At 36.9% G+C, this 25088-nt stretch overlaps 1 protein-coding gene across 2 annotated transcripts; it reads right to left on the bottom strand.

Moving 5' to 3' along the window:
- Positions 1 to 3747: 3747 nt before the first annotated feature.
- Positions 3748 to 20477, bottom strand: MED30 (mediator complex subunit 30). Of its 2 annotated transcripts, XM_003782391.2 has the most exons (4): positions 20138 to 20477; positions 16773 to 16931; positions 14789 to 14893; positions 3748 to 4124 (listed from the first exon to the last, which is right to left on the bottom strand). In XM_003782391.2, exons 1-4 carry the CDS (start codon positions 20312 to 20314, stop codon positions 4029 to 4031), a joined length of 537 nt encoding a protein of 178 aa, XP_003782439.1. In that variant the 5' UTR covers positions 20315 to 20477; the 3' UTR covers positions 3748 to 4028. The 2 variants fall into 2 exon arrangements, with proteins under 2 accessions (XP_003782439.1, XP_012665329.1); XM_012809875.1 differs by lacking the exon at positions 14789 to 14893.
- Between the last annotated feature and the right edge of the window lie 4611 nt (positions 20478 to 25088).

Consider the following 25088-nt stretch of genomic DNA (forward strand, 5'->3'; position numbering starts at 1 on the left):
CAATATTTTTCAAAGTGTTAGTGGAGGATCACTTGGAAAACTTGTTAAATATGCAGTTTTGGAGCCTTCCCTTTAAGATTGATTTAGTACACTTTTGGTAAGTCAAACAATCTGGATTTAAAAAAGCACACCCAAGTAATTCTTGGGCATGTTAAATTTGTAGATAACTGCCTCAAAAGACATCAGGAAAAAGTTAAAACAGGTAGTCTAACAAGAGACACACCACTTGGTGGTCTTGCGATTCAGTATCGTAGAAAAATAATAAGGACTTCAAAGTACAGAGGAAATACAGATTTATACTTTCCTTATAAATTTTCTAGCAGTCTTTGAAATACAAATTACATATCAGCAACAGTAAGAATTTTTGAAAAAAATCTATAAACCCCTTGCATTAGTGCAAATGTCTATTTAAAAATGTAAGCTTAAAAAGTATTATATTAATATAATAACGCATTCTTTAGTGAATAAAAAGATGTGAAAGAATTCATGACTGCTATCATGTTTTAAAAAATGCCTAGAATGCCTTTCAATTTAGGTTTAAAAATCAATCTTTGATGTACTCCTGTTTTAAAAGATTAGACAAAAATTTAAGGCATCCAGTTATGTTGAGCACATTTAAGTACACTCAGGATAATAAACTCTTTTAGGTTTTAGGACAAGCTTACATTTTAGTTTAAAACCAAAAAACTCTTCTATCTAGCTTAAACTTCAGTGGGAATTTAGAGAAAGAAAATGAATTACTCAAGCTGGAACTACATCAAAATGTTAAGTTAACACATTTTGGCTTGTCATGGTGCCAAGGGATCCAAAGTCTGAATAATCAGGGCCGTAGTTTCCAAATCATTTTAAAGATAATGTCCTTACCAGGATGCTGGAGCTTCCATTTTATTTTTTCTTAGTTATTTCTTATCTACTTCTTAACCCCAAGCTAACCCAAACCTTACAAGATCACATTGCAATGACTCAAAACAGCTGCCAAGAAGCAGCTGCAAATAAAAATGTTAGCACAGTAGTTCACAAATTCAGAAAAACTATTTTTTTAAAATTAAGACTAGTAATTTTCCCATGGAAGTCAACGATGCATTTGACTTTCTTTAGTTTTTTCTTGGGCTTTTGAAGGTTGAGTAACTGATTTGATATCTGAGATAGTATAACCAAGGAAGAACATCGTGGGCTGTGGTTGTCACTGTCCGTCTTAGAAATTTTCCTGCTGGTCCCCTTGTAACAATTGTTCCTTGCACAGTAGCACAGCACCATGACTCTCAAACCCAATTCCTGGTCACAGGGGTGGGTTTATAACCTGAAATAGCCTAATCATAGTACCTATTTATATTACAGGTGGTCCTATTTATATGACAGGTTGACTGTATCACGCAAGCTTTTAGAATCATTTCTAGGGTCTCTTAGTCTTGAAAGAGAAGCCACTCAGCTGTGCGTGCAGGATACAGTAAAAGATGAGGCTTTCCTCCCATTTGGAGAAATCCCGTCTGCAGTGAGACAGCATGGAGCAGAGATAGGCAGAAACTAGGGGGTGGATATGGAGCATCCTTGGGGCATTGGATCTCGGTTCTAATTCTTGAAGCCTTGGTTCCTGCAATTTTCTTTGATTCTGTGAGCTCTTCTCTAACATCTTTTCTCAATACAGGAACTAAGAAATCCCCCTTCTGGAGTAAGTCACTTTGAATTGGGTTTCTGACATTTGCAACCAAAATTCTAACATAGAATGTGAGATGAATTAGTCTTACCCATCATTTTACAGATGAGACAGTAGAGATTAACTTGTCCAAGGGCACACATTATAATCCAGTTCACCTTTCTTTGCTCTTCAATCTATTGGCATGCTTTCCCTCAACAAAAAGTTGAAACTTTTGAGAGTTAGTGAGTCTACATGTGGTTAGTAACCCCTACTACATTCATACTTGTTCCCAAGTAGATTTGCAACTGGGTAAACCAGAGTCAGTTCTGAGTTGAAAATACACACTCCCAGAACCTGGGGCTACAAGGTTCTGTGGCACCTTGTAGCTACACTGATAATTGCTCCACTGGAGAGGTATCTCCTTTGGAACCAAGGCTAAAAGGATGCAATTTTCTCTAACAGTTGAGTTTGTGGCACCTTGAATGAACTAAGCAATTGAGTGTGATAATTAAAACAACAGAAACAGTAGGTCAAAACATTTTTATAACTGTTTTAGAAGTTGTCAATACCAAACAGAACACCAAACAGAAACCGTAGGTTAAAACCTTTTTGTAACTGTTTTAGAAGTTGTCAATACCAGAACACTAAATTCATGAGAGTAACTGGCAAAAGCGCGCTCAATTCACAATAGCAATCACTGTGCAAAGAAGATATTATGTAGTGTAAAACTGCAAAAATCCTACATGTCCAAATAAACTACAATATACTTAAATACCACGGAATATTGTGGTAAGTTGGATTATTGGTCCTAATTCTTCTTTTCAGTTTCATACACCTTTTCCTTTTGCCTGGTAACTCCAAAGAGCTTCCCCTGTTGGCAGGGCCAGCTGCTCATCTAACAGCGGGCTTGCTCAGAGCTGCTCTGACTGACACACACAGTAAGAAGCTCTAAAGATGCCTGCATGGCTTCTCTTGTTTTCTTGTGCTCTGCCAAGTGTTAGAGGTAGGAATCTGCATAATTGACAATGGAGTTCTGCCGATTTTTTGAACAGTCAACATTCACTGGTTTAACAAAACTTAAAAGGTACAAAAGGGTGTATGATGACAAGTCAGCCTTCTTAATTCTGATCCTCAACTACCCAGTTCCCTTCCCAGAGGAGGCCAGTTACCAGTTTCATGTGTAACCTTCCAGAGAAACTTTATCCATATACAAGAGAAGTCAAAAAGTAGTATTTTTCATACAACCAGAACTCAGGCCAGATAGGTGAAGCCTTCTGAATCTGGTTGGAAAAATCCTTTCTGACCAGACTGCAAATCTCTTATTTGAGGATGTATTATTTATAATTTGAAAGACCAGTTCCCATGGGGTGATCTATAAAGAATTTACTGTAGACCAAAAAAATGCACTTGTCATGTGGAACTCTCTCAATTTTAAGGCTCCTAAAAATGTTCTGTTTCTGAAACACAAGCCTGATTACTTTAAGATGTATCTGAAGAATAGGTGATTGCTTCTTGGGCTGAAGTAGTAGATAAGCACGTAGGTGAGACTCAGTTTGTGTCATCCTCAAATCACTTATTTCTCTCCTTGAGATCATTTCAATTAAGACCAGAACTTGAAGACCATGATGGAAGTAATTTTTATCTTCTTTTAGCACCACGCACAGTTAACCATTTTCTCATTTTAACTGTTTTGGGGCTAAAACTGATTTTAAAAAAACTAAGCTTAAATGGTAACTTTATGATTTTAATTTTAATTTGTCCCCCAAATTAATGTAGTGTAAACCTACACTGTAGTTGATGTTTTTATCTGCAGAAATATTTAAATCTTTTTCTTCTACCTCAGTCAGTGGTTCTCAACCTTCCTAATGCCTCCTAATGCCCTGACCCTTTAACAGAGTTCCTCATGTTGTGGTGACCCCCAACCATAAAATTATTTTCGTTGCTACTTCATAACTGTAGCAACTGTAGCAGTTTTGCTACTGTTATGAATGGTAATGTAAATATTTGATATGCAGGATGTATTTTTATTGTTAAAAGAGGTCGCGACCCACGGGTTGAGAACCACTGTTCTAAATAGTAAGGGAAATGAATAAAACCATTGACCAAATTTAAAAATGTATTTACAAAACTTTACTTTGCTCTTAGAAAAGGTTATTTAATTCATACAGAGTAACCAAAACACAAACCCTATCGAACTTTATTACAATAATCTTTCATAAGACTGATGGCATTAAAAAAAAATGAATACTTCAATGCAAAACCATAATGTAAAAGTAGGACTTGAGTTGTGACTAAAATACAGGCAGATAAATAATCTTCTTCAAAGGGAAATTATACTTGAGGGAAAAACCAATGGTATAACATGTGTAATGCAGGAAATTTAAATATCAGTTTAGTTCCTCATTGCCAACATGGCATTTATATCCCAGATGAGATTTCGTAATTGATCCATAATTTGCTTCAGCTGTTGATTCTTCTGTTTGAGTTTCTGTGGAAAGAAAGGAATTTATCAAAAATGTTTCATGAAATATAGACAAGGTAAAAAATTAAACTGTCATAAATTAGGATTCTAATGTCCAAATTGAAATTAAGCTAAATATTCCTTCCTATAAGGCAGATGTTCTCAGCCCCTTTCTGGCGTTAAATACTGATAAGCCTCCTGTACTCTAATTCACCCTGTGGAGGCCTGTAGCTCCAGATCCACGGCCCTGTTTACTCTCCCATTTAGACCATCATGGAAAGTAAGATAAACAGTTAAAACCTAAATATACAGGTTCTCCAAAGGGCAGAACAACACATAGCCAGACTCTTGGGATGCTCCAGATGCTCAATTCCTTCACCAATTAAGCAAATGTATGACACTGGTCAAACAATTGAGCCTCTCTGTGCCTCTGTTCTGCACCAGAAAAATGGAGATAATTATTGAACCTAACTCATAATAGTTGTTATGAAGATTAAATGATCCAATTTATGTACAGTGTTAGAACTGTGCCTGGCACATAAGCATTCAACAAATGCTACTGATAGACACAGAACATAAATATAGAAAACAAAGTAGAAGACAAATGCAGTCTCTGATGCAGTCAGTCTTTCAAAACTATGGCAGAAGTTGCCCTTTGCCCACAGGATGGAGCGCAATCTCCTCCTACATGTGAAAACTGAAGATAAAATGGCAGTGCCCATTGCAATATTCTTCCCAACTGAGATCTGCTGAATGGCTGGAATGGACATAGCACATATATCTTTACTTCTATACTTGGATTCTATTAGACTATGATTTATAAACTTTTTAAGAATCCATTCTTCCAGCTTGGTGCCTGTGGCTCAAGTGGCTAAGGCGCCAGCCACATACAAGGTGGCTGGTGAGGTGGTGGGTGTGAATCCAGCCCGGGCCTGCCAAACAACAATGATGGCTGCAATCAAAAAATAGCCAGGCGTTGTAACGGGCACCTGTGGTCCCAGCTACTTGGGAGGCGGAGGCAGGAGACTTGCTTGAGCCCAGGAGTTGGAGGTTGCTGTGAGGTTGCCACAGCACTCTACCCAGGGGGACAGCTCGAGGCTCTGTCTCAAAAAAAAGAATCCACTCTTCCAATCCATGTCCCTATTTGCCGTATGTGGTAAATGCTTAGATAAAAATAGGTAGCTTCTGGGTAGAATGTTAACCAGTTATTATAATAATAATTATGATTCAGTAACCCTTTGCAAACATTACATTTGGATATAATATATTTAATTAGATACTTTTACATATACAATATTTAACTACCTCCAGACAAATTAGGGTATGTTCATTAGAAAGAGGCCTAAAAAATCTTAATTTCAATTTCATTATAAAGCAAACTAAAATTAAGTAAGTTGCTTATATTAATTACTTCTACCTAGAGTTAAGAAAAGTTAACAGGAAGTAGGTGGCTAAAAGAGAAGACCAAGGAATCTTTTTTGGAAAACAGAAAATTAATTTACAGAGACTTTAATAATCTTTAATAGTATTAATTAAATTCATATTTGAAAGAAGAATTAACATGGATAAAATACATAACTAGATGTTACACAAGGCTTGACTCTAAAGCTCACTTGAACATAGTCTTTGGAAAATACTGTCAGTATTTTTAGTTACTTGGTCTCCTTGTTCAGTTTTCAGATGACCCATCTTCTAAATTCTGTCACCATGAGTATCCAGCAGTTATTTAAGCACGCATGTATATTACATAACAAAATCAACTCAAATCGCAGGGAGGAATAGGAACAACCAAGCCTATAAAGTCTTCATCACAGAGACCAAGAAACTGACACTTCTGCCAGCAAGCAAGGGTAGCAACAAAACCCAAGCATGAGGACTGACGCTGTATGGGGGAAGCCGGCAATCCCAGCCCCAGTTCTCATTTGATCTTAGACAAACTCCATCTTCTCAGTGCTCTCTCGGCTATGTAATGTAATCACATAATCTAAGGTCCCTGCAGGTATTGTACTTTCTGCACACCCATACGTAGTATCACATCAGTAACACACACAAGTGATTGGAAACCAGTAAATTCCATTTTGTAAACTAACTGATGGCCTCAAAATGGGTCAAACTTGGCTGCTCTTCACTTCACTGAAGTCTATAGCCCACAACTAACCTAGTAGCATTAGCTGTGAAATGTCAGCTACCTCGATTACCCTCTCATTTCTAATTTTTTAGCAGGAATATGGAGAAAAGCAACTGAGTAAGAATAAAAGGAAGAGAAAGAATGTAAACTGATGGAAAATAACCCCATTTACAAGTTTTGACATATCCTGAATATGATAGCTTTCAATCAGAATGAGGACAGGACCCAAATGACAAGGCTACACCCTCTGTAAGGCAGATGGCACAAGGAAACATCAGTTACCGTGGAACCCTCCAAGCTAGACACTGCCTCTGACAGGAAAGGTCAGCAAACAAAGAAAATATTTTTGTCTGGTGTCTAGAAAAGATGGCAGTGAGCAAAAACTGTAGGGAGGATGAAACTGTGATGAAAAAAGTCTAACTGCGCAAGTGTGTGGGATGGATTCGCCAAAACCCATACCCATGAAAAAGAAAAAAGAGGAAAGATTTAACAGACAGCTGAAAACCTTCTGAAGGCCAAATCTGGTATATAAGGTCAGTGATCACATTTTTAGTAAAAATTAAAAAGTAATTTATTAGTAATAAAATTATACTTCTGGGTGGTATTTCAACACAGGGCTTACAGATGGCTCCCACGACGGTTTCACCACGGAAATAAATGCACAGCCTGCCATAAGACTCCTTTCAAAAATACTCATTTGGAAATGTAACTTCTAACATACTTGTGTTTTTAAAAAGCTTCATTATGACTTAAAAAATAAAGTAAGACCTAAAAAACATAGGGTATTTTCAAAATAATTTACCACTCTAGGCAATAATAAAACTTTTTAAAAGAATATTCTCTCAAAGATGCCACAAGTTTTAAATTAAAAAAAATAGCACACAAGTAAAACATCTAGAGTCAAAACACGCCATGAAACCATCAACAGCAAAGCTGACAGTTATACTTGTTAGTGGTTAAATTGTAAATAAATTTTCATGACATGATATAGAATTTAATATGTACAATCTTGCCACTGATGGATTTTAACAGAGGTTGACAGCTGCTATTTTCAAAATCCATCAGCTGTGCCTAATTTGTTACATTAACAGGTGAATGTATAAGTAGAATAGATACTTAAAAAGTAAGTTTATGCTGTCACACCATGTAATTTAATATTCATACAAAGGCTGTGACATTTGATCAAAAATGCTTTAATTTCTAACTCCATGGACTCAATTATGTTAACCATGTAAATATTATCTGCTACCTTCTTCAATTTCATTTTAACAATAGAATAGCTTTAAGCAAAATAAAACTCATTCTAATGACCCTAAAGCATATAGCTTCCAACAAGAATGCACCCTTTACTTGGGTGTTAAGAGTTTACAGATTCTAAGATATATGAAGAGAAAATGAAAGGTATTTAGATAAGACAAAAATAGGACTATTAAAACTAAGCCATTTTGTTATATGACGATTTACATTAAATACTGACTCCAAATTGTGTACCTCAAAGTTTCATGGCACCATGGTAGGCACTGGTGGTACATGCATTGTCAGAAACCAAACAGACTATAAAAACTAAATATAGTATACAGTAAACACACCATCAATACGTTCTGTACAATCTCAGTTATCCAATGACATAGTATTAATATTCTGAAAATGACTAAGTGAGGGTCCACGAAGGGGTATGTAAATCTACTTCCTTTATGTAGCTTATTCACAATAAAAAGAAAATATGCATTGCAATAAAATTCTGAATACTTTAAATTGAATGCAAAAAAATGTCATTTTATTATTGACTGATTTATAGATTGGTAGATCTGTTGACTTACAGATCCATAAAGCAGCTCAGTCATTTAGTACAATGAAATGCAATGTATTGAAAATATGGTACAATATTTTTATTTCTGTAAATATCCATCAAACCTGAAATGTATACGTGAAACAGGCACTGTTTTGTCTTTGTTGGAGAGTCTTACATTCTCCAAGAAGAAACCTGTCCTCTCATCTGAAATAACCATGATTGTACACAACACAGCTGGCTGGTTCACTAACTACTTAGGGCAACACCCAACACAGAGCAGGCAAACTAATAGTTGAATGTTCAAAGGAAAAATAACAAAAGCCCAATTAAAAAGCTTCCCCCCCAAACCCTAAAACAATGGAAAAAACAAACATGCAAACAAAATCCTTGGCAATTACTTGAAAACTTATTTTTTGTTTGTTTAAATATTCCCTTTTAGTATCCAACAAAACCTATATGACTATTACTAAAAATTACTCATTTTTAGATTCTATATAATTAGGTTAGGACATTTTATCCTCTAATTAACTATTTGAAACAAATACAGTTTTTGCTGTGAGAAACACTCGCCCATGTGTGTGCTCATGTCAATGTATCATGAGCTTAATACTTAAAAAATTTTAATTGTTTAGTTTAATCTTATATTCTAGAATGGAGATTCACGGTTTTGAAGAAGTTGGAGAAAAAGATAAAACACATTAGTAATGTTAACTATACATAAGGTTACTCTTTTAGCAGTCAGAATATATGTTATGCTCAATTCACAGCTATAACATTTTTTTAAGGAACAAATTAAAAACCCCCTTTAGTCAGAAAACACAGTTTGCTTGCTTTTTAGCCGTTAATGTTATACTCCTCTTCCTTCTTTAAAGGGATTTTAAATCTAAGTCAGCCAAATATTAGTCCTCTCCCATCTTTTACCACTCCTCACAACCTTATTCTCTAGTGCTTTCCAAAATATAGGAAGAATTCTCACAAAGTAAGAGTTATGAGGCCCTCAAATGAGTACTTCCCATGACACTCCTGAGCAGATTCTCCTTCTCTAAACTGTCTTTTAAAACACAATTCCCAAAGAAACGTGGCACTTAGCTTTAAAGCCGGTTAATTTAAAACATCTAAACTGATTCTTTCCTCTTTGTGATAACCTTCAGTTCCATATCATGTTAAGTAAAACATATTTTATTCTCAAGTTAAAAGCACTTAGAACAGACCCAAGTGGTTTAAACAAAGGAAGAGATCTCAAATGTCTCAAGTATAAAGGGAAAAACAAAATTTGAAATATTGACTTTTGTTCCATAAAGAAACTTTTGGAAACACTGTATCCACTTACTGTACTGAAATAAACCTGTTCCAAATAAACACTGGACTAAAACACATATGGTTAACTCTTCTTTTTCTCAAAGTTCTAATAAAAATGGCAGGAGAGGAATAAAAAAGCTATAAACCCATGTGGAGAAAACTGATCAGAAAGGACATAACAGTAAGTGTTAAGATGAAAAGTAAAGAGAAGTGGTAAGTGACTTAGAGAGGAGGGAACTATAGCACACGGGATGCTGGCAGATGCTGCTGAGATCAAGTTAGGGACCAGCTCAAAGGCAGCAGGTGAGGCCAGGGGATGAAAACTGGAGGAATAGCTGGAAGGGAGAACTCAGTGCCTCATGAACTTGCATTCCTTACCAACCGATGACTTAGTACCTTCTCCTCCTGCCCTGAGCTGTGTCTCGGAGCCGGAGATATTATTGCCTGTGAAACTGAACCAGAACAGCTGTGGATTCAGTAGTAACAGCAGAAGGTAGGACTGAGGTGAAGAGCTGAACATAGGGAGTGTGCCCCCAAACTCTGGGTCCCCAGAATACTTCCTCACCCACATCGCTTCCAGAAAGACAAGAAAATTTCTTATCTCCCTCTGTAGGGCACTGGAATAGTTTTCTCTGAAGAAACTGAACAGCCCTAAAGAAATAAAACCTCAGAAACTGATAGTTGGGGATCCCCCAAAGAAAAAAGCCAACAGCTTCCCAATCACCATGTGATGAAGCCAACTCATAATGCCTCCATTTAACTTTCTATTGCCTCACTCTTAAATATAAATGGTTCACATTTAAGCATGGGCGACCCATCAGAAATTTTATAGCTTCCATATGGAAAGACAACAGAAGAATAAAGGGGTTGGCAATCTAATGGTCTGTGCACGACCTGTTTTTTAAGTCCCGAAAGCTAAGGATGGCTTTTACATTACAACAGAGAACATAGATGTTCCACAAAGCCTAAAATATTAATGATCTGATCTTTTCATGAAAGTGTGCCAAATCTTATACTAGAAGATTATGGAGAAATGCCTTCGAATTTCTGAGGGAAAATAATTCATAAAGTAGAATTTTTATAGCTAGCCCAACTATCAGCTGCTCAGCTAGGACTCAAATCTTAAGTCCCTGCATTCTTTCCAAAGAAGCCACTGATATATGTACATTACCAGCAAGGGAGAATATCAAGAAAGAGAAAAATGTAAGATGAGGAAATTGTGAAACCGACAGAAAACGGGAAGGAAAGACTCAGGCAACAGGTGAACAGCAGGCCCAGAGAGCCTTCCAACAGGAGACCCAGACCTAACAGGAGGACAGAAGAGTCGGGAGGGAAAGTGAGAAGCAGGAAACTGTCTGATGACTTTGGTGAAAAGGCAGAAAACGGTACACAGATGCTGCCCTAGATGCATGAAAAACTAAAATTTTAGATAATTAAAGATGTTATTATTAACTCCAGGGCAACAAAATATTTTTTGACCAAAGAAATGTAATCCAGGTTTATTATGCAGCTCAGCAAAAAATACTTAAGAAGCCATAATTACACGAACACAGACTATTTATTGAACCCTAATTATGATATTACTGCACTGAAAGTTTGGGGGAGGAATTATGTAGATGGGTCCAAGAAAGAAAGGGGGATACAGAGAGCTAAATCTTCACGTGAAGAAAGAAGACCATGAAGACATCAGATCCTTTGTATTGATCATATCCTTCAGGTAAAATTCACAGAACTCTGGGTCAACAGCTAGTAAGATTTTTTGATTACATGCTCTCAAAATATTACCATATTCTGATTATACGAAAGGTCCTTTTCTAAAAAAATCAAGAATAAGTTATTTCTAAGCCATCAAGTTGGAAGAACAAAGAAACACAAACTTAAAGAAATGAAGTTAGAAAAATTATCTTTCTGAATTTACCCAGGTTTATTTGTTCCAGAATATCACAAAATCCTCTATAGTAGAGAACTTTGAATACATTCATGTTGTACCCTGAAATCAAAACTACTGTTACAATGATTTTTTTTAATTCTTCCAAAGGTGTTCTATTTAAATACACATTTCACTATGTTCTATAAAAAGCACCGTTATTGAGAGAAAAATAAAAAGCAGAATGTATTGTTAAATAATATATATGTTACCAATAGAAACATATAACACTTCTTACTAAATGAATGCCTTATATGTCTGTACTACTAAACAGCAGTTATTTAGGAATAAGTAAATTAAAAGTTTCCAATCCCCCTTCTTATCCCCTACCAATTTCCTACTGTGAGTTCTTTATTATGACAGTCATTATTACTATCGAATTTGCTAGAAACATTCTTTTTTTTTTTTTTTTTTTGAGACAGAGCCTCAAGCTGTCCCCCTGGGTAGAGTGCCGTGGCATTACAGCTCACAGCAACCTCCAACTCCCGGGCTCAAGCGAGTCTCCTGCCTCCGCCCCCCAAGTAGCTGGGACCACAGGCGCCCGCCACAACGCCCGGCCATTTTTTGGTTGCAGCCGTCATCGTTGTTTTGGCGGGTCTGGGCTGGGGATTCAAACCCGCCACCTTAGGTGTACGTGGCTGGCGCCCTAGCCGGTTGAGCTATAGGCGCCGAGCCGCTAGAAACATTCTTAATCAGTATTTCACCTTTTAAAAAAAGTTACAAAATTTTATTTTATAAAATCTATCCAGACGGCGCCTGGATAGTGGGCCACACTGGCGCCTGTGGCTCAAAGGAATAGGGTGCTGGCCTCATATGTTGGAGGTAGCAGGTTCAAACCTGGCCCCAGCCAAAAACTGCCAAAAAACAAAACAACAAAAAACTATCCAACCTTTTACCCTGAGATTTGAAACACACTTTTACTTTAATTATCTAAAATTTTGTTTTGCAGGTCTTATTTTCATGTCTGAAATTCATTTTGATATATGGCATAATATAAAAAGCTAGCTTAATTTTGCCCCTTAAAGAGTCTATTTTTAAAGACCAATTTTTCACACAATCCCTCTTCTGTCATATTAAATTCTCATATGCAATAGGAAGGCTATTTTTCTGGCTAGATTATTTTATTAATCTGTCAATTCTTGTGCCAGAATTACATGCCTAATTGCTGGTTTTTTTTTTTTGTTTTTTTTTTGAGACAGAGTCTCAAGCTGTAGTCCTGAGTTCTGGGTAGAGTGTCGTGGCATCATAGCTCACAGCAACCTCAAACTCTTGGGCTTAAGGGATTCTCTTGCCTCAGCCTCCCAAGTAGCTGGGACTCCAGGCAACTGCCACGATGCCTATTTTTTGGTTGCAGCTGTCACTGTTTTTTAACAGGCCCAGGCTGGGTTCGAACCCACCAGTCTGGGTGTATGTGGCTGGTGCCCTACCCACTGAGCTACAGGCACCACCCCTAATTGCTGTTTTTATAATATGCTTCATATAACATTTTAATTTTTGAAGTAAATAATTCTGCTTTATTATTCATATTTCTCATAATTTTCTTTGATAATTTTGTACAATTTCAAGAAAACAATCCCATTTGGTTTTATTTGGATTTTGTTTTTGATTGGTATTACACTAAAATCCTATTATTTTTGCATGTTTTCTTTTTCTTTTTTTTTTTTTTTTCTTTGAGACAGAGTCTCACTTTGTTGCCCTCAGTAGAGTGCCATGGGGTCACAGTTCACAGCAACCTCCAGCCTCCCAAGTAGCTGGGACTAAAGGAGCTTGCCACAACACCTGGCTATTTTTTTTTGTTGTTGTTGCATTTTGGCAGGGGCCAGTGCCCTACTCACTGAGCCATAGGCGCTGCCCTATTTTTGCCTATTTTCAAGAAAAGTCTTATTTAAATTTGGATTGTAACTGCATTAAAACTATGAAATAATTAAGACAGCATTTTTATAATATTTATTGCCAACCCAAGACTTCATATATCCTTTTAATTATTCAAAGCTTCTTTTATGTACGTTAGTAAGTTTATTCACACATATCATTGCTAGAATTCACATCTACTCAACATTTACTGTTACAATTGTGAACAGAATCTTATAATCTAACTGGGTTACAGCATTATATGAGCATGGCATCAATCCTGTATTATACCCACTTGTGGAACTCTTATAGGCTCTAGTTGTTTATTAACTTAGTGTCTGAGCATTTTAACAAGCTTGTACTTAACACAGAAATTATAACTCCTGTTTCTCAACATGTATTTGACTTTTTCTAATGTCTTTAACTTGTAAAAGAATATTAAACATAGTGGTAAAACAACTTATTTTAGACCTCTTTTTAATAGGAAGACTATTTCACCTGTATGAAAAATGTTGACTAATTACCTGAAATTTTAGAAAATTCTAAAAATTTTTTCTATCTTAGTAGTCTTTTTTTTTTTATCTTAGTAGTCTTAAGTGCTCTTTCAATCAGCAATCAGTCCCTCCCTCCCTCCCTTGAGACCAGCTAGAGTACAGTGACATCATCGTAGCTCACTGCAACTTCAAACTCCTGGCTCAAGTGATCTGCCTGCCTCAGTCTCCCGAGTAGCTGGAACTACAAGTGTGTACTATCACACTCAGCTTAATTTTTACATTTTTGTAGAGACAGGGTTTCGCTCTTGCTCAGGCTGGTCTTGAACTCCTGAACTGAAGTGATCCTGCCACCTCAGCCTCCCAGAGTTTACAGGCAAGAATCTCCACAGCTAACCAGCAACCAGTACTGAATTCAATCACCATTTTGCACATGTAAGCATTTTTTTTCCCAAAGCAGTCCAGATATTATATAGTATATATATATATATATAAATTGAATTATCCAATATAGCTCAGAAATCCCTCTTTGGGTACGGTGGACTGTTAATACACTGGTGAATCCTATTAACTAAAATTAAGAATTTCAGGAGGGGGTGATCTGTATTTGTAAGTGAAAGAATGAGGTTGGTAATTTTATTCACTGTGTATTTCTGTTAGATTTTGGTAAGCTTGGACCACATTTTCATGATGGAATGAACAGCCAACTTTCTCCAGTTCTGTTTCATAACAACTGTCTTAATATCTTCTGAATTTGTGCAACTAATTAGCAACAAACACATTTTAGCCAGAAACCTTTGGGGGGATTGAGGTATGATAATGCTTTGATAACTCTCAATTCTTATTCAGGTATTGACATAGTCACATTCCTATTTGTCAATTTTTATCATTTGCTGCTCTAAAATACACATGCTGTCAGCTAGAAAGGTAGAATTCTGCCTAGAAAAAAAGAAATGGGTTGTGGCTGAGTGCTTAGGCAGGGCTTTTAAGAGCTTTATCAAATGAATTTTGTCATTTTTCTTCTGAGCATTCAGGCAGCATTTCTGCTTACATTTTAGTTCTTGGCTGTATTCTAAATAGGTTGTCTATCACAGAAACAATCTCATATAATTCTATAATTCAAATTATGTTCTCAAGTTACATTAGACTCCTTAGTAATTTTATCAGTAACTCACACATGAAATGTACAGACCAACAACTCACTTTATTTACTTCGGCAATTTCTCGCCTCTCTTCACTGGCAAAACGGGGCGGACCAGCCCGGTCATCATTTTTGGAGCCATCTTCTTCCACATATGGAATAAGTTGCTGGGAGTGATGAACAAAAGTTAGAAGTCAAAAATGTGACCCAAGTTTTCTTACTACACTGGCATAAAGAATAAATCACATTATAGTCCATTTTTACACTTTTATGAGTATAAAATAAATTTCTATTTGATGGCCTAAAACAAGAACTTTAGTAGTTTCTTTTGCAAAACGGTCATAGCCTTGGTTGTCATGTGTAATTAAAAAGCATCCCATTCATTCAATCAGTAAACATTTAATTGCCAGGCACTATGTAAGAATGCAAAAATGCCAAATAAGATGTGATTCCTGCCCTTACGAGATTTATAGCATATGGAGATACATACAACAGGTTTTTCCTTCATCTACACAAGAATGGAACTTCAAGATGTACGTTATATAAAGGTCATTAGCTTGTAATCTAAAACTTCAGTGTCTATGTGAATTTCTACATGTCTTAAGTTCTTTTAGGCATGAGGATTATTTTTTGTAGGAGAAACAAAATTTACATAGGAATAAAGAGAGGATTAAAATTAAATATGTATGATGTGATGAAATTTCCTGGATGAAGCCCCTTGCACATGCAATAGACTTCAGGACTCATCTAGTCTCTACCATCACATTACCGATGCAGGAATAAGCCAAAAGTGAATGGTAACAGTAGGAGGAGTCATCTGGCCAAACTTCTTTGAGTTCTTTGGACAAATAAATATAAACTTATCCACATCTACATTCTACTTTTCTTCCTTTCCTTTCTCCTAATAACAGAAGATTATTAGTAGATTACTGTCCTCCCTCCCGAAGATGCTCAGTCTCCACGCCTGTTCTGATTACTCAGCCTTCCTGTCTTCCATCATTTACCCCTTTCTCCAAGGTCCCCCTATGTTTTCTTCCTTTATTATCTAAACATGCTCTGGTCTCTTTTATTTAGCGGGCAAAAATTCCCCAAACTCTTGATTCCACCCCTCCTCTCATCCACTGCTTTTCTCTCTTGTTTTTAATCTAAGCTTCTTGAAAGACTGATATCTATTTGTAAGCTCTAGCTCCTCACTTCCTCTTCTATCTTCATCCCACTTTCATCTGATTTCATGCTGCCACCATGTCACTGAACCTCTTCTCAAATATGCCAATGACTTTTATCTAGCAAAGTGTACTAAACAGTTTTCATTCCTTATTTTGACTCTCTGCAGCACCTGACAATATCGACCATGTTTCTGATCTTTTTTCCACACCTTTGGTCTCTTGTTTCCAGATTCTTTTGCAATTTACTCTTTATTTATTTCCTACATGCTGACCACTCAAAAGGGAAGCATTGGTGGCATGAAATTGTTCTTCACATGCAGTAAGAGAAATCTATGTATCCCAGCTAATTTTGGTGGGAGACATATAACTTATCAACAGGGAAAAGGTACCTATACAAATATTTACTTAATTAATAAATCTATGACCCAAGATTAAACTTAGAGAATATATTTTTAAAATATGGTAATCCCACTAGGTTAAACATTAAATATAATAACGATGAAAAATTTTTTATCTGTAAAGTACTTTCATGAAAACCACTTTATAGGTATTTCATGATGTTATTAAAACTCTGTGCACTGATTTAATTAAAAGGAAACACTGACAGCAATGATAAAAATTGCCTCAGAACACCCATTCTCAACAATAACAAATGTATGATCAGCTTAGATGTCAAAATCTACAGGAAATTATTAACATGAAAATATAGTAGTAATTCTATGTTTATGACACATTTTCATCTTTTCTGGTCAAAAGTAAAACCAGCATGATTCAACATCTGAAATATTGCTAAAACGGGAGAAAGAAGGTGGAAAAATTACACATGTCTTAAAACTATCTTATATCTTCTATTCACCCTCCCTCTATCACTAAAACTCACCTCTACTGGAATGGGATCCATTCCTGCACAATTTTCAATGCACTTGTCATAGACCAATCTCAGCTTCCTGAAGAGAATAGAAAGTTGGCGAAGATGATCCTGTAGCTTTGTTAACCGGTCTTGATATGTTCCAGAATGGTAAGTGACACCATTTGGCAGCTTCCCAGGCACACAATAAAAATAAAAAATAATGTAAATCAAGATTCTCTATAAGTAAAGCGAACAAACAGAAAAATTTTTACACACTGCATAAAAGCAATTGTTCTTCACATGGAATCAAGTGCAAGTCTAAGAACTGAAGAGTAAGATCTGCCCTTCTATCTATTAGCGACTTGGCATACCGTTCCACTGCTGTAAAACAGCCATAGAACATCTTCGTCATAAGCCTTCTGGCCAGCGAAAATAAATTTCTCTTTTAATTTTTAAAGTATAACTTTAAAAACAATGTACAATTTTAATATTATTAACTATTACATGAATGCAGTGAGCTGCTGAGCTTAACCAAGAAGTTAAAAAATAAAACAGAGCTTAAAAAAAAAAGGTGAAACCTTGATGAAGAAAATGAATGTTATTGCAAAAATATCAAAATATCTTAATTATTATAAGATAATTAAGATGCTTAAGGCACACATTAAAATACAAAACTGTCTTGAGCTATTTTACTTAAGAATCACTAGCAGATGTACATGCAATCTGTATGTAAACATCATTAAAAAATTACTACAAGTAACTGCTATGACCATAACTCTTAGATATTTATATAGCTTTAATTCAAAAATTTCATCAAAAAAAGCCAAAAGTACATATTGATAAAATTACAAGTAAACAAAAATTATTTATTTAGAAACAGTAAATAAATATATAACTCTCGGGCATTGTTGAAACTGATGAAAAAAATCTTTCTCTCTCTGCACACATTTACAGTATTTCAGTCCCACAATTTGATCTGTGGAATCCTCCTAACATCCTAATACCTGAATCAAGAATATTTATTTTAGTTCCAAGTTTTCTAGTGTACAGGTGTTTTCATTCGTAGTGCGCCTGTGTACTTATCTTGGGGACTGGAATCAAGAGAGTTAAAGTGACGCACTCTCTGCTACCTGATATTCAAGAGCTCAGTCCAGTCTTTCTAGATCTCAGTTAACTTTCTTTTCTTTTTCTTTTTTTTCCTTTTTTTAAAAAACAGATAAGGTGGGAATGCGAGAAAAAAAGCATGATAAAATGTTTGGAGAGAAAAGAAAATAGAGCATACAATTATTAAAACCATAAACATGAAAAAAGACTGAAAAGGCCTGTACTACTATAGTAGATAAAAAGATTTATTAGGTAGATAGGGTTCAATGTTTTCTTTTTTCTCTCATTTCCAAGTTTCTTGTAAAAATTGGTTTACAAATAAAGCATATGGATCTCCTGAAATTGTCTAAAGTGAGATATTATTAGCACTTTCAGAAATTCTTAAGCACTAAAGAACTCTACAACATCTCAAAGAAATATAATTACATACCAAAGGCTGAATTAGTTAAAATATTTTAAAGGGCTAAGGCATTAAGGGTTCATCTCCCAATACAATTTAGGATTTCCCCATTGAATTTATGAACTTTCACAGACACTAATAGTCCAGAAACAAGAATAAATGGATCCCTCATTTGAGTGAAAACAAGGTGTATAATGATTAGAGAAGTACTCTGTACCTTAATTATGTTCTACCTCTATTATGGAATTTACTAAGTAGAAAATATGGGCAAAGTAGTAAACCAAGTAAAGACCAGAACTTAAGATTTCTATTACCATATTTAGTACAGCCTGCACACACAGAGTTTAGAGTATATACCACCGAATTGTTTTATGTTAGTGAGCTATTTTACCTATAAATCCCTATTAATCTATACTTAAAATTCACTAAGAAGTATGTGTCATGCAAAAAAACTCTTGATAAACACTTTTATAAAGGAAAACAAAATCCTTTTGAAATGAAAATAAGCACCCTCCTTAAATTTGCTGACTTAGTTTGGATTAGTTTGTATACAGTAAAACATAAGTTCCTTAAAGATAGGAATGATTAACGCATTCAAAAAATTGCCACAAACCTTTCATGTGTTGGGCACTGTTTTAGATGCTAGGGTAGAGCAGTGAACATGAAAGAGAAGAGGTAATAATACCTAAAATCCCTTGGTGTACTGTAGTGCGGTTCAGCTGAAAACCTCATCAATAATCACGTTCCTTGTGAAAATGGGTGAAAACACGTAAATATCACCATATCCACAGACATCAAAAAGGCATTCAAGTAAATTCAAAATCCATTTTTAAAATATATATAAAACTCAATTTTAAAAAAAATAGCCAAAGTGATAAATTTATGAGATACATTGATCTCAGTCAAAAAGTCAGCATGATTAATGTGGAAAAATGAGAAGCATTTCTCCTAAAGTCAGGAACGTGAAAAGATGCCTACTCCGACATAGTGCAAGTGAATACTGTTTTGGAGGCACTGGGCCATGCAATTAGAGAAGAAAAAGGTTGAAACATTCTTTTAAAAAGGCATAATCAACACTAATTACAAATAATATGATACAGTGCTACTAAAATTAAGAGAATTCAATAAGAAGGTAGGTACAAAATTAATAGAGTGAAAGCAATAGCTTTGCTTTCACTTATAACAAACAAAAAAATAGGACAAGACGACCCCAGTTACAATAGAGACAAAAAAAGATTAAATATTTAGGCATATTCTTACAAAAGTTTCAAGATAAAAATGAAAACTAAAAGTACTTTATAGAGAAACAAGAAAAGGATACTACATGTTCTTGGTTCGTAAAACTCTACATCATAATGTCAAGTCTTTCCAGGTTGACCGAACCTAATAAAAATGCTAATAGGTTTTTCCTTAGAACTAAGCAAGGTGATTCTAAAGTACGCGTCAAAAATAAACAAGTAAGAGTAGCACGGAAATTCTGAAAAATAAATGTAAACACATTCTAGAGCCTTGACAGATATAAGAAGGTTTTGCATTAATACATTCAAAGTAGAATACAACAGAACAGCATCTCAGTTAAAATCAGCATCTGAAATCAACAGAGGAGGAAAAAGAATTATTCAAACAACTCTTTGGGAAAAAGTAAGGCTAGGGCCACACTTTTAGTAGGATAGATTCTATAAGGATTAAATATAAAAACTGAAACAAGAATAAGAAATAAGAACAGAAACATCCTTGGGGGACTTTTGACGTAAACTGGGAGCGACTCTACACTTGAAAGGTTTGCCCAGGGCAGCCCCGCTGACATCAGGGACCGCACGCACTGACTAACCCAGCGCCCCCTTCCCTCCCAGAAGCATCCCGCTTGCTCCGGGCACGCGCACCTCCTCACCTGCATGTTCCTCAGCAGCTGAAAGATCTCCATGGTGCGGTACACAATGTCCTGGACCGTCTCCTGCCCAATACGGCACAGCGAGGCTGTGTTGACCTCCCGGGCGGCCTGCTGAGCCTGGGGCCCGGCGAAGGGTCCAGGCGCCATCCCCGACGCCGCCAGCGGAGGGGTAGACATGGCGCGGCTGCGGCCTCGTGCCGACAGGGGCCGAGAAGCAGGTGTCAGAGGTCAGCCCGCAATCTGGCGGCTGCTTGGACTCGGCGTGGCCAGGAGCTGGGAAGACCCGGGCTCAGGGATTTCAAAACAGCAGCCGCGACTTCCGCCTACCGTGACGTAACACGTCACCAAACGTCACAGGCATCACCCACTCCTGGGAGCCTTCCTCCGCGCGAAACCGGGTGGGATTGGACTGAAAGCCTGGGTGGGCGGGGTAGAAGGGTCAAGTAACCAATCACCAGCTGCGCTACGACCTGGGGGCGGTATGTGTGGTCGGGGGTGGGTTGGGCTTCGCAGAGTTAGTTTCTGTGATTGTCAGCCACACGTTAGAATTTCTGATGAGACCATCGTTTTCTAGTGTTAGTCTATGAGGTTTGTGATATTATTGTTCTTTTACGGCTAAGAGTAAGGCTCACAGAAGTTAAGGTCGCATACAGGTTGTAACAGGCAATCTGCAATTTGAATTTAGGAAGCAAGATTCTTGACCTTGTACTCTTCAGTGTGGCATGATATGAATTCCTTGACTTTTCTTGGTCCTTGCTCAAATGTATTTATTCGTGGGGCTTTCCTGTCCTTTTAAAGTAAAAAATTAACACTATGCACACTCCTTTCTCTGACATTACAGTTTGATATTTTATATAATTTTTGGTTTGTGTACTTTCTGACTTCCCTTCACCCTATCTACACACATACAAAATGCAAACTGTAAAAATGGAGACTATGTCTCTTTTATTCACTTATGTATTCTCAGCGCTTAGTGATTGGCACAAGTATTAATAACTACTCATTGAGTGATTGTTGAGTGACAGTATAAATGCAAGAAAAATAATACCATTTTCTCATCTGCCACTTACTTCCTCTTACTGTCTATCTCCAAGGAAGGCAAAGTCAAGAATGTACAATTGGTGATAGGCCAAAAACATTGCCTTTTTAAAAGTATCTAAGCCCCTCATTAATACGGACATTTCAGGAAATGATTACTAAAAAGTAGCATGAGAACCACCAGAGCGATTTTAAACAGTAATCTGCAGCTGTTTAGTGAACAGTTATCATTTGAGAAATATTTACTAAGCACGTACTATGTGCAGGGTACTAGGATCAAATTGGTCAAAAGCCCTGCTTTCATGGATACAGACTGAACACTAATTACTGTGATGTGTCTTAAAGCAAAAGTTCACCCTGATATAAGGGTGATAATACTTCAGGAGATTGGGAACAACCTGAGGGGAGAAAGCTGGTAATGCAAGTGGATGGGGGACAGACTACTGTACATTTGGAGTCTTTTTCTACTAAGGATCAGCAGACAAGGAAGGCCATGCAAACACCTTAAGAAGGGAGGCCTCCTACTGCTTTCAAAGACCTGAAAGAAGTGTAGTGCAAGGACAGATGTTAGGAAATAAGCCAGAAGACAGGCAACCTTGGGGAATCTTCTAAGCCATGACAAGCAGTTTAGACTTTATTCTGAGTGAATAAGTAAGCCATTGAAGAGTTTCAAAAAGAGAAATATACCAAAATATTTATTTGTGATTTCTTCTTGCTGTTGAATGAAGATTGGATGGTGGATGCATACTGTCCCTTCTTCTCTCCCAAAAGGCAATGATGATCATGATCATGATCTGTATTCAGATAAAGAGTACAGAGTGGGTAACTCTGAATAAATATTTAGTAAATATGCTCTAGAGAACATGATGTTGCTTGGATTGGGAACATGAAGGAGAGGAAGGAATAAAGAATGGCATATATTTCTGCCTTAAACAGATGGGTGAAGTTTGTGTCATTTGCAATGATAGGGAACACTGAAGAAAAAACAATTTTCAGTGGTAGAATACTTTACATTAGTTTCCTCTTGTTGCTGTAATAAATTATCACAAACTTGGTGGCTTAAAGCAACACAAATGTATTATCTTATAGTTTAGTAGTACAGAAATCTGAAATGGGTCTTGGTGAGTTAAACTTGTGTTGGCAGAGCTGTTCTTCTCCGGAGGCCAGGGAATCTGTTTCCTTGTCTTTCCCAGTTTGTAGAGGCTGCCCTATTCCTTGGCACTTGCCCTTTTCCATCCTCTTCAAAGCCACCTTTTATCATCTTTGAAGCCAACATTAGCTGGGTGAGTTTTTCTCATGGTATTATCTCTCTGGTTCTGAGTCCTCTGCCTCTCTCTTTCCCATCTAATGATCTTTTTGATTACATTGGGTCTACCCATAATAATCCAATATATATCTTTATTTTAATGTCAGCTATTTTAGAACTTAAATTCATCTGCTACCTTAATTTCCCCTTGCCAAGTAACATATTAATAAATTCTGTGTATTAGGATGTAGACATCTTTGGTGGATGATTATTCTGCCTACCACATGTCTCCATTCCAAATTGTCCCTGAATTCAGATTCACACACATAAACAGCCATCGGATATCTTGACATAGATGGCTAACTGGCAACTGAACCTTAAGTCCAAAGTCAAACTGTTAATTTCCCCAACCTTCTTCTACGACACTTTTCCCTCTTACTGACGGCACCACAGTGTGCTCAGTTGTTCATAGTGTTTTCTCTCTTTCCCACCCTACTTCCAAGCTATCAGAAAATAGAGTGGACTCTAACTTTCACAAACATCTTATATGTGACCATTTCTCATTACTTCATCTCTTTCACCCTAGTCCAAACTCTCTTTTCTTATTTAGATTGTTGGAAACAGTCAAAAATTTCTCCTTATTGTCCTTCCTTCCCTTTATTGTTGTCCCCATGCCTCTCCTTGCAATACTCATAGGGAAAGTTTTAAAACTGTAAGCCAGGTGGTGACCCTTCTGTGCCAGAGTGTCTTCCCACCATGCTCAGGATAGAATCCAAAGCTGCGTGACCTATGCACCTGCACATGTGCCGGCCTGGGCCTCTCCTGTCATCTGAGCTTCTGCAACTCCCCCCTCACTCCAGCCACCTTGCCTCCTTGCTGTTCCTCATACGCTCAGGTTCTTACTTCACTGTCATTCCTTTTGGTCTGGGAAGCTCTTCCTCAGCTACCTCTTCAGGTATCTGCTTGGAGTGATCTTCCTTGGCTACCCTATTGAAAATGGGCTGCATTAGGTTTCTGTTGCTGCTGGTATAAATTGTCTAAATTTAATGGCTTAAAGGAATAGAAACTCATTAGCCTATCATTCTATAGATCACAAGGCTAGTGCAGGGCTTACCAGCTACTAGGAAGGCATTGTCAATGCTGTGGTACTTTTTGGAGATTATGGAAGAAAATCTGTTTCCTGCTTATTCATGTTGTTGCAGAATTCTGTTCCTTGTGGATATAGAACTGACATCCCCACTTTCTCAGTGATTATAAGATGAGGGTCATTCCTGGCTGTTTCTTTGGTTCATGGTCCTTCCCTCATCTTCAAAGGTAGCCACCCAAGTTGAGTCTCACTCATGCTTTAAATCTAGTAAATCTTATGTTTACTCTAGGTTAATCTTGAGTTGGAAATGTTTAAGAGGTAACCAAGTATATATATCCAGCAAGCTTATATAATCCAGTAAGCAATCAAGTATAGACATGGTCCTCTGTGTGGTGTGTGGGTGTGTGTGTGTGTGAGAGTAAGTGGAGTGAGTGTATGAGTATAGTGGTAGTGGAATCAGACATCGTGGACTAAAATCCAAACCTGGCATTGGACACATGTCATAAGCTCAATGTAAAATATGGAAGTAACAATGGTCCCTCTCTTTGGGAGATACTGTGAATAACGTGCTTAGTCCCTAGTATATGGTCTGTATTGAATAAATGTGCACTGTGCTTCCATTCACCATGTGGAACATGAGGAGAATGTGTAAAGTGAGAAGTGACAGAGAACTTGTCACAGGACAGAGCCAGTAGAAACACTAAGGGACAGAAGGAGGAAGAGGAGCCAAGGGGGAAAAAGGACAATCAGACTGCCTGGCGCTGTGGAAGTCACAGGAAGACTAGATTGTTTAAGGAAGGAGCTTATGGTAAACAGTGTCAGGCACTGCCAAGAGACTAAGCAAAAAAATCATTTAAACAAAGGCAGCATTCTATTAAATTACAGAACAATAATCTTTAGCAGAAAATTCTTGCCTAAAGTCCCACAGACAATGAGGGAATGAAACAGACTCCTATCCAGTAGCAAATCTGCATTCTTCCTTGGCAAGAGAATATTTGGATTTTAGCAAATCATGGGGGACATTGTAAGCGCAGCCTTCTTTGAACCTTGACAAAGCCCTTTCTCTAAGTTCTGGCCAAAAGGCTGTATGTATGAATGACATGTGAGGCTAGTAGAAGTTGTTCTTAAAAAAGAGGAGGCCTCCAGTTCCGTTTTACTACTAAGTGGGGTGCAGAAATGGCTGAAGCTCACACCTATGATTTATCCTATAAGGGTACATGTGAATCTTTCTAAATGTGGATTACAAATGTCTTAACACAACAACTATGAGAATGACATGAAGGCTATGTTGGCCAACTGGATGAAAATATTTCAAATTGTATATGGAAACAACACACTGTACCCCATGATAGTATTAATGTGCACAAACATGATTTAATAATAAATAAATAAATAATAATAATCAAGAAATGGCTGAAGCATAAGTAAGTGCTTATTTGAGGGTTTTCTGCCATGTGAAACTGAATTTAATACTAACTGCTGACATGGCAAATTTGGAAATGCTGTCCACTGTGCATGGTTTCGTCTGATACCAAAGTAGTTTCTTCTAATACAATGATTTACTGCCTCTGCTTCAAATT

This window comes from Otolemur garnettii, unplaced genomic scaffold, assembly GCF_000181295.1.
Source record: "Otolemur garnettii isolate 467f Iridium unplaced genomic scaffold, OtoGar3 scaffold00004, whole genome shotgun sequence".
Lineage (NCBI taxonomy): Eukaryota > Metazoa > Chordata > Mammalia > Primates > Galagidae > Otolemur > Otolemur garnettii.

What these genes read in the sequence shown, in the direction of transcription:
- MED30 (XM_003782391.2), bottom strand. Translation starts at nt 20,314, where the DNA reads ATGTCTACCCCTCCGCTGGCGGCGTCGGGGATGGCGCCTGGACCCTTC. An exon ending in AGCTGCTGAGGAACATGCAG is followed by an intron (nt 16,932 to 20,137) that starts GTGAGGAGGTGC and finishes GTGCCTGGGAAG; the next exon opens with CTGCCAAATGGTGTCACTTA. An exon ending in AAATTGCCGAAGTAAATAAA is followed by an intron (nt 4,125 to 14,788) that starts GTGAGTTGTTGG and finishes TTCTTTCCACAG; the next exon opens with AAACTCAAACAGAAGAATCA.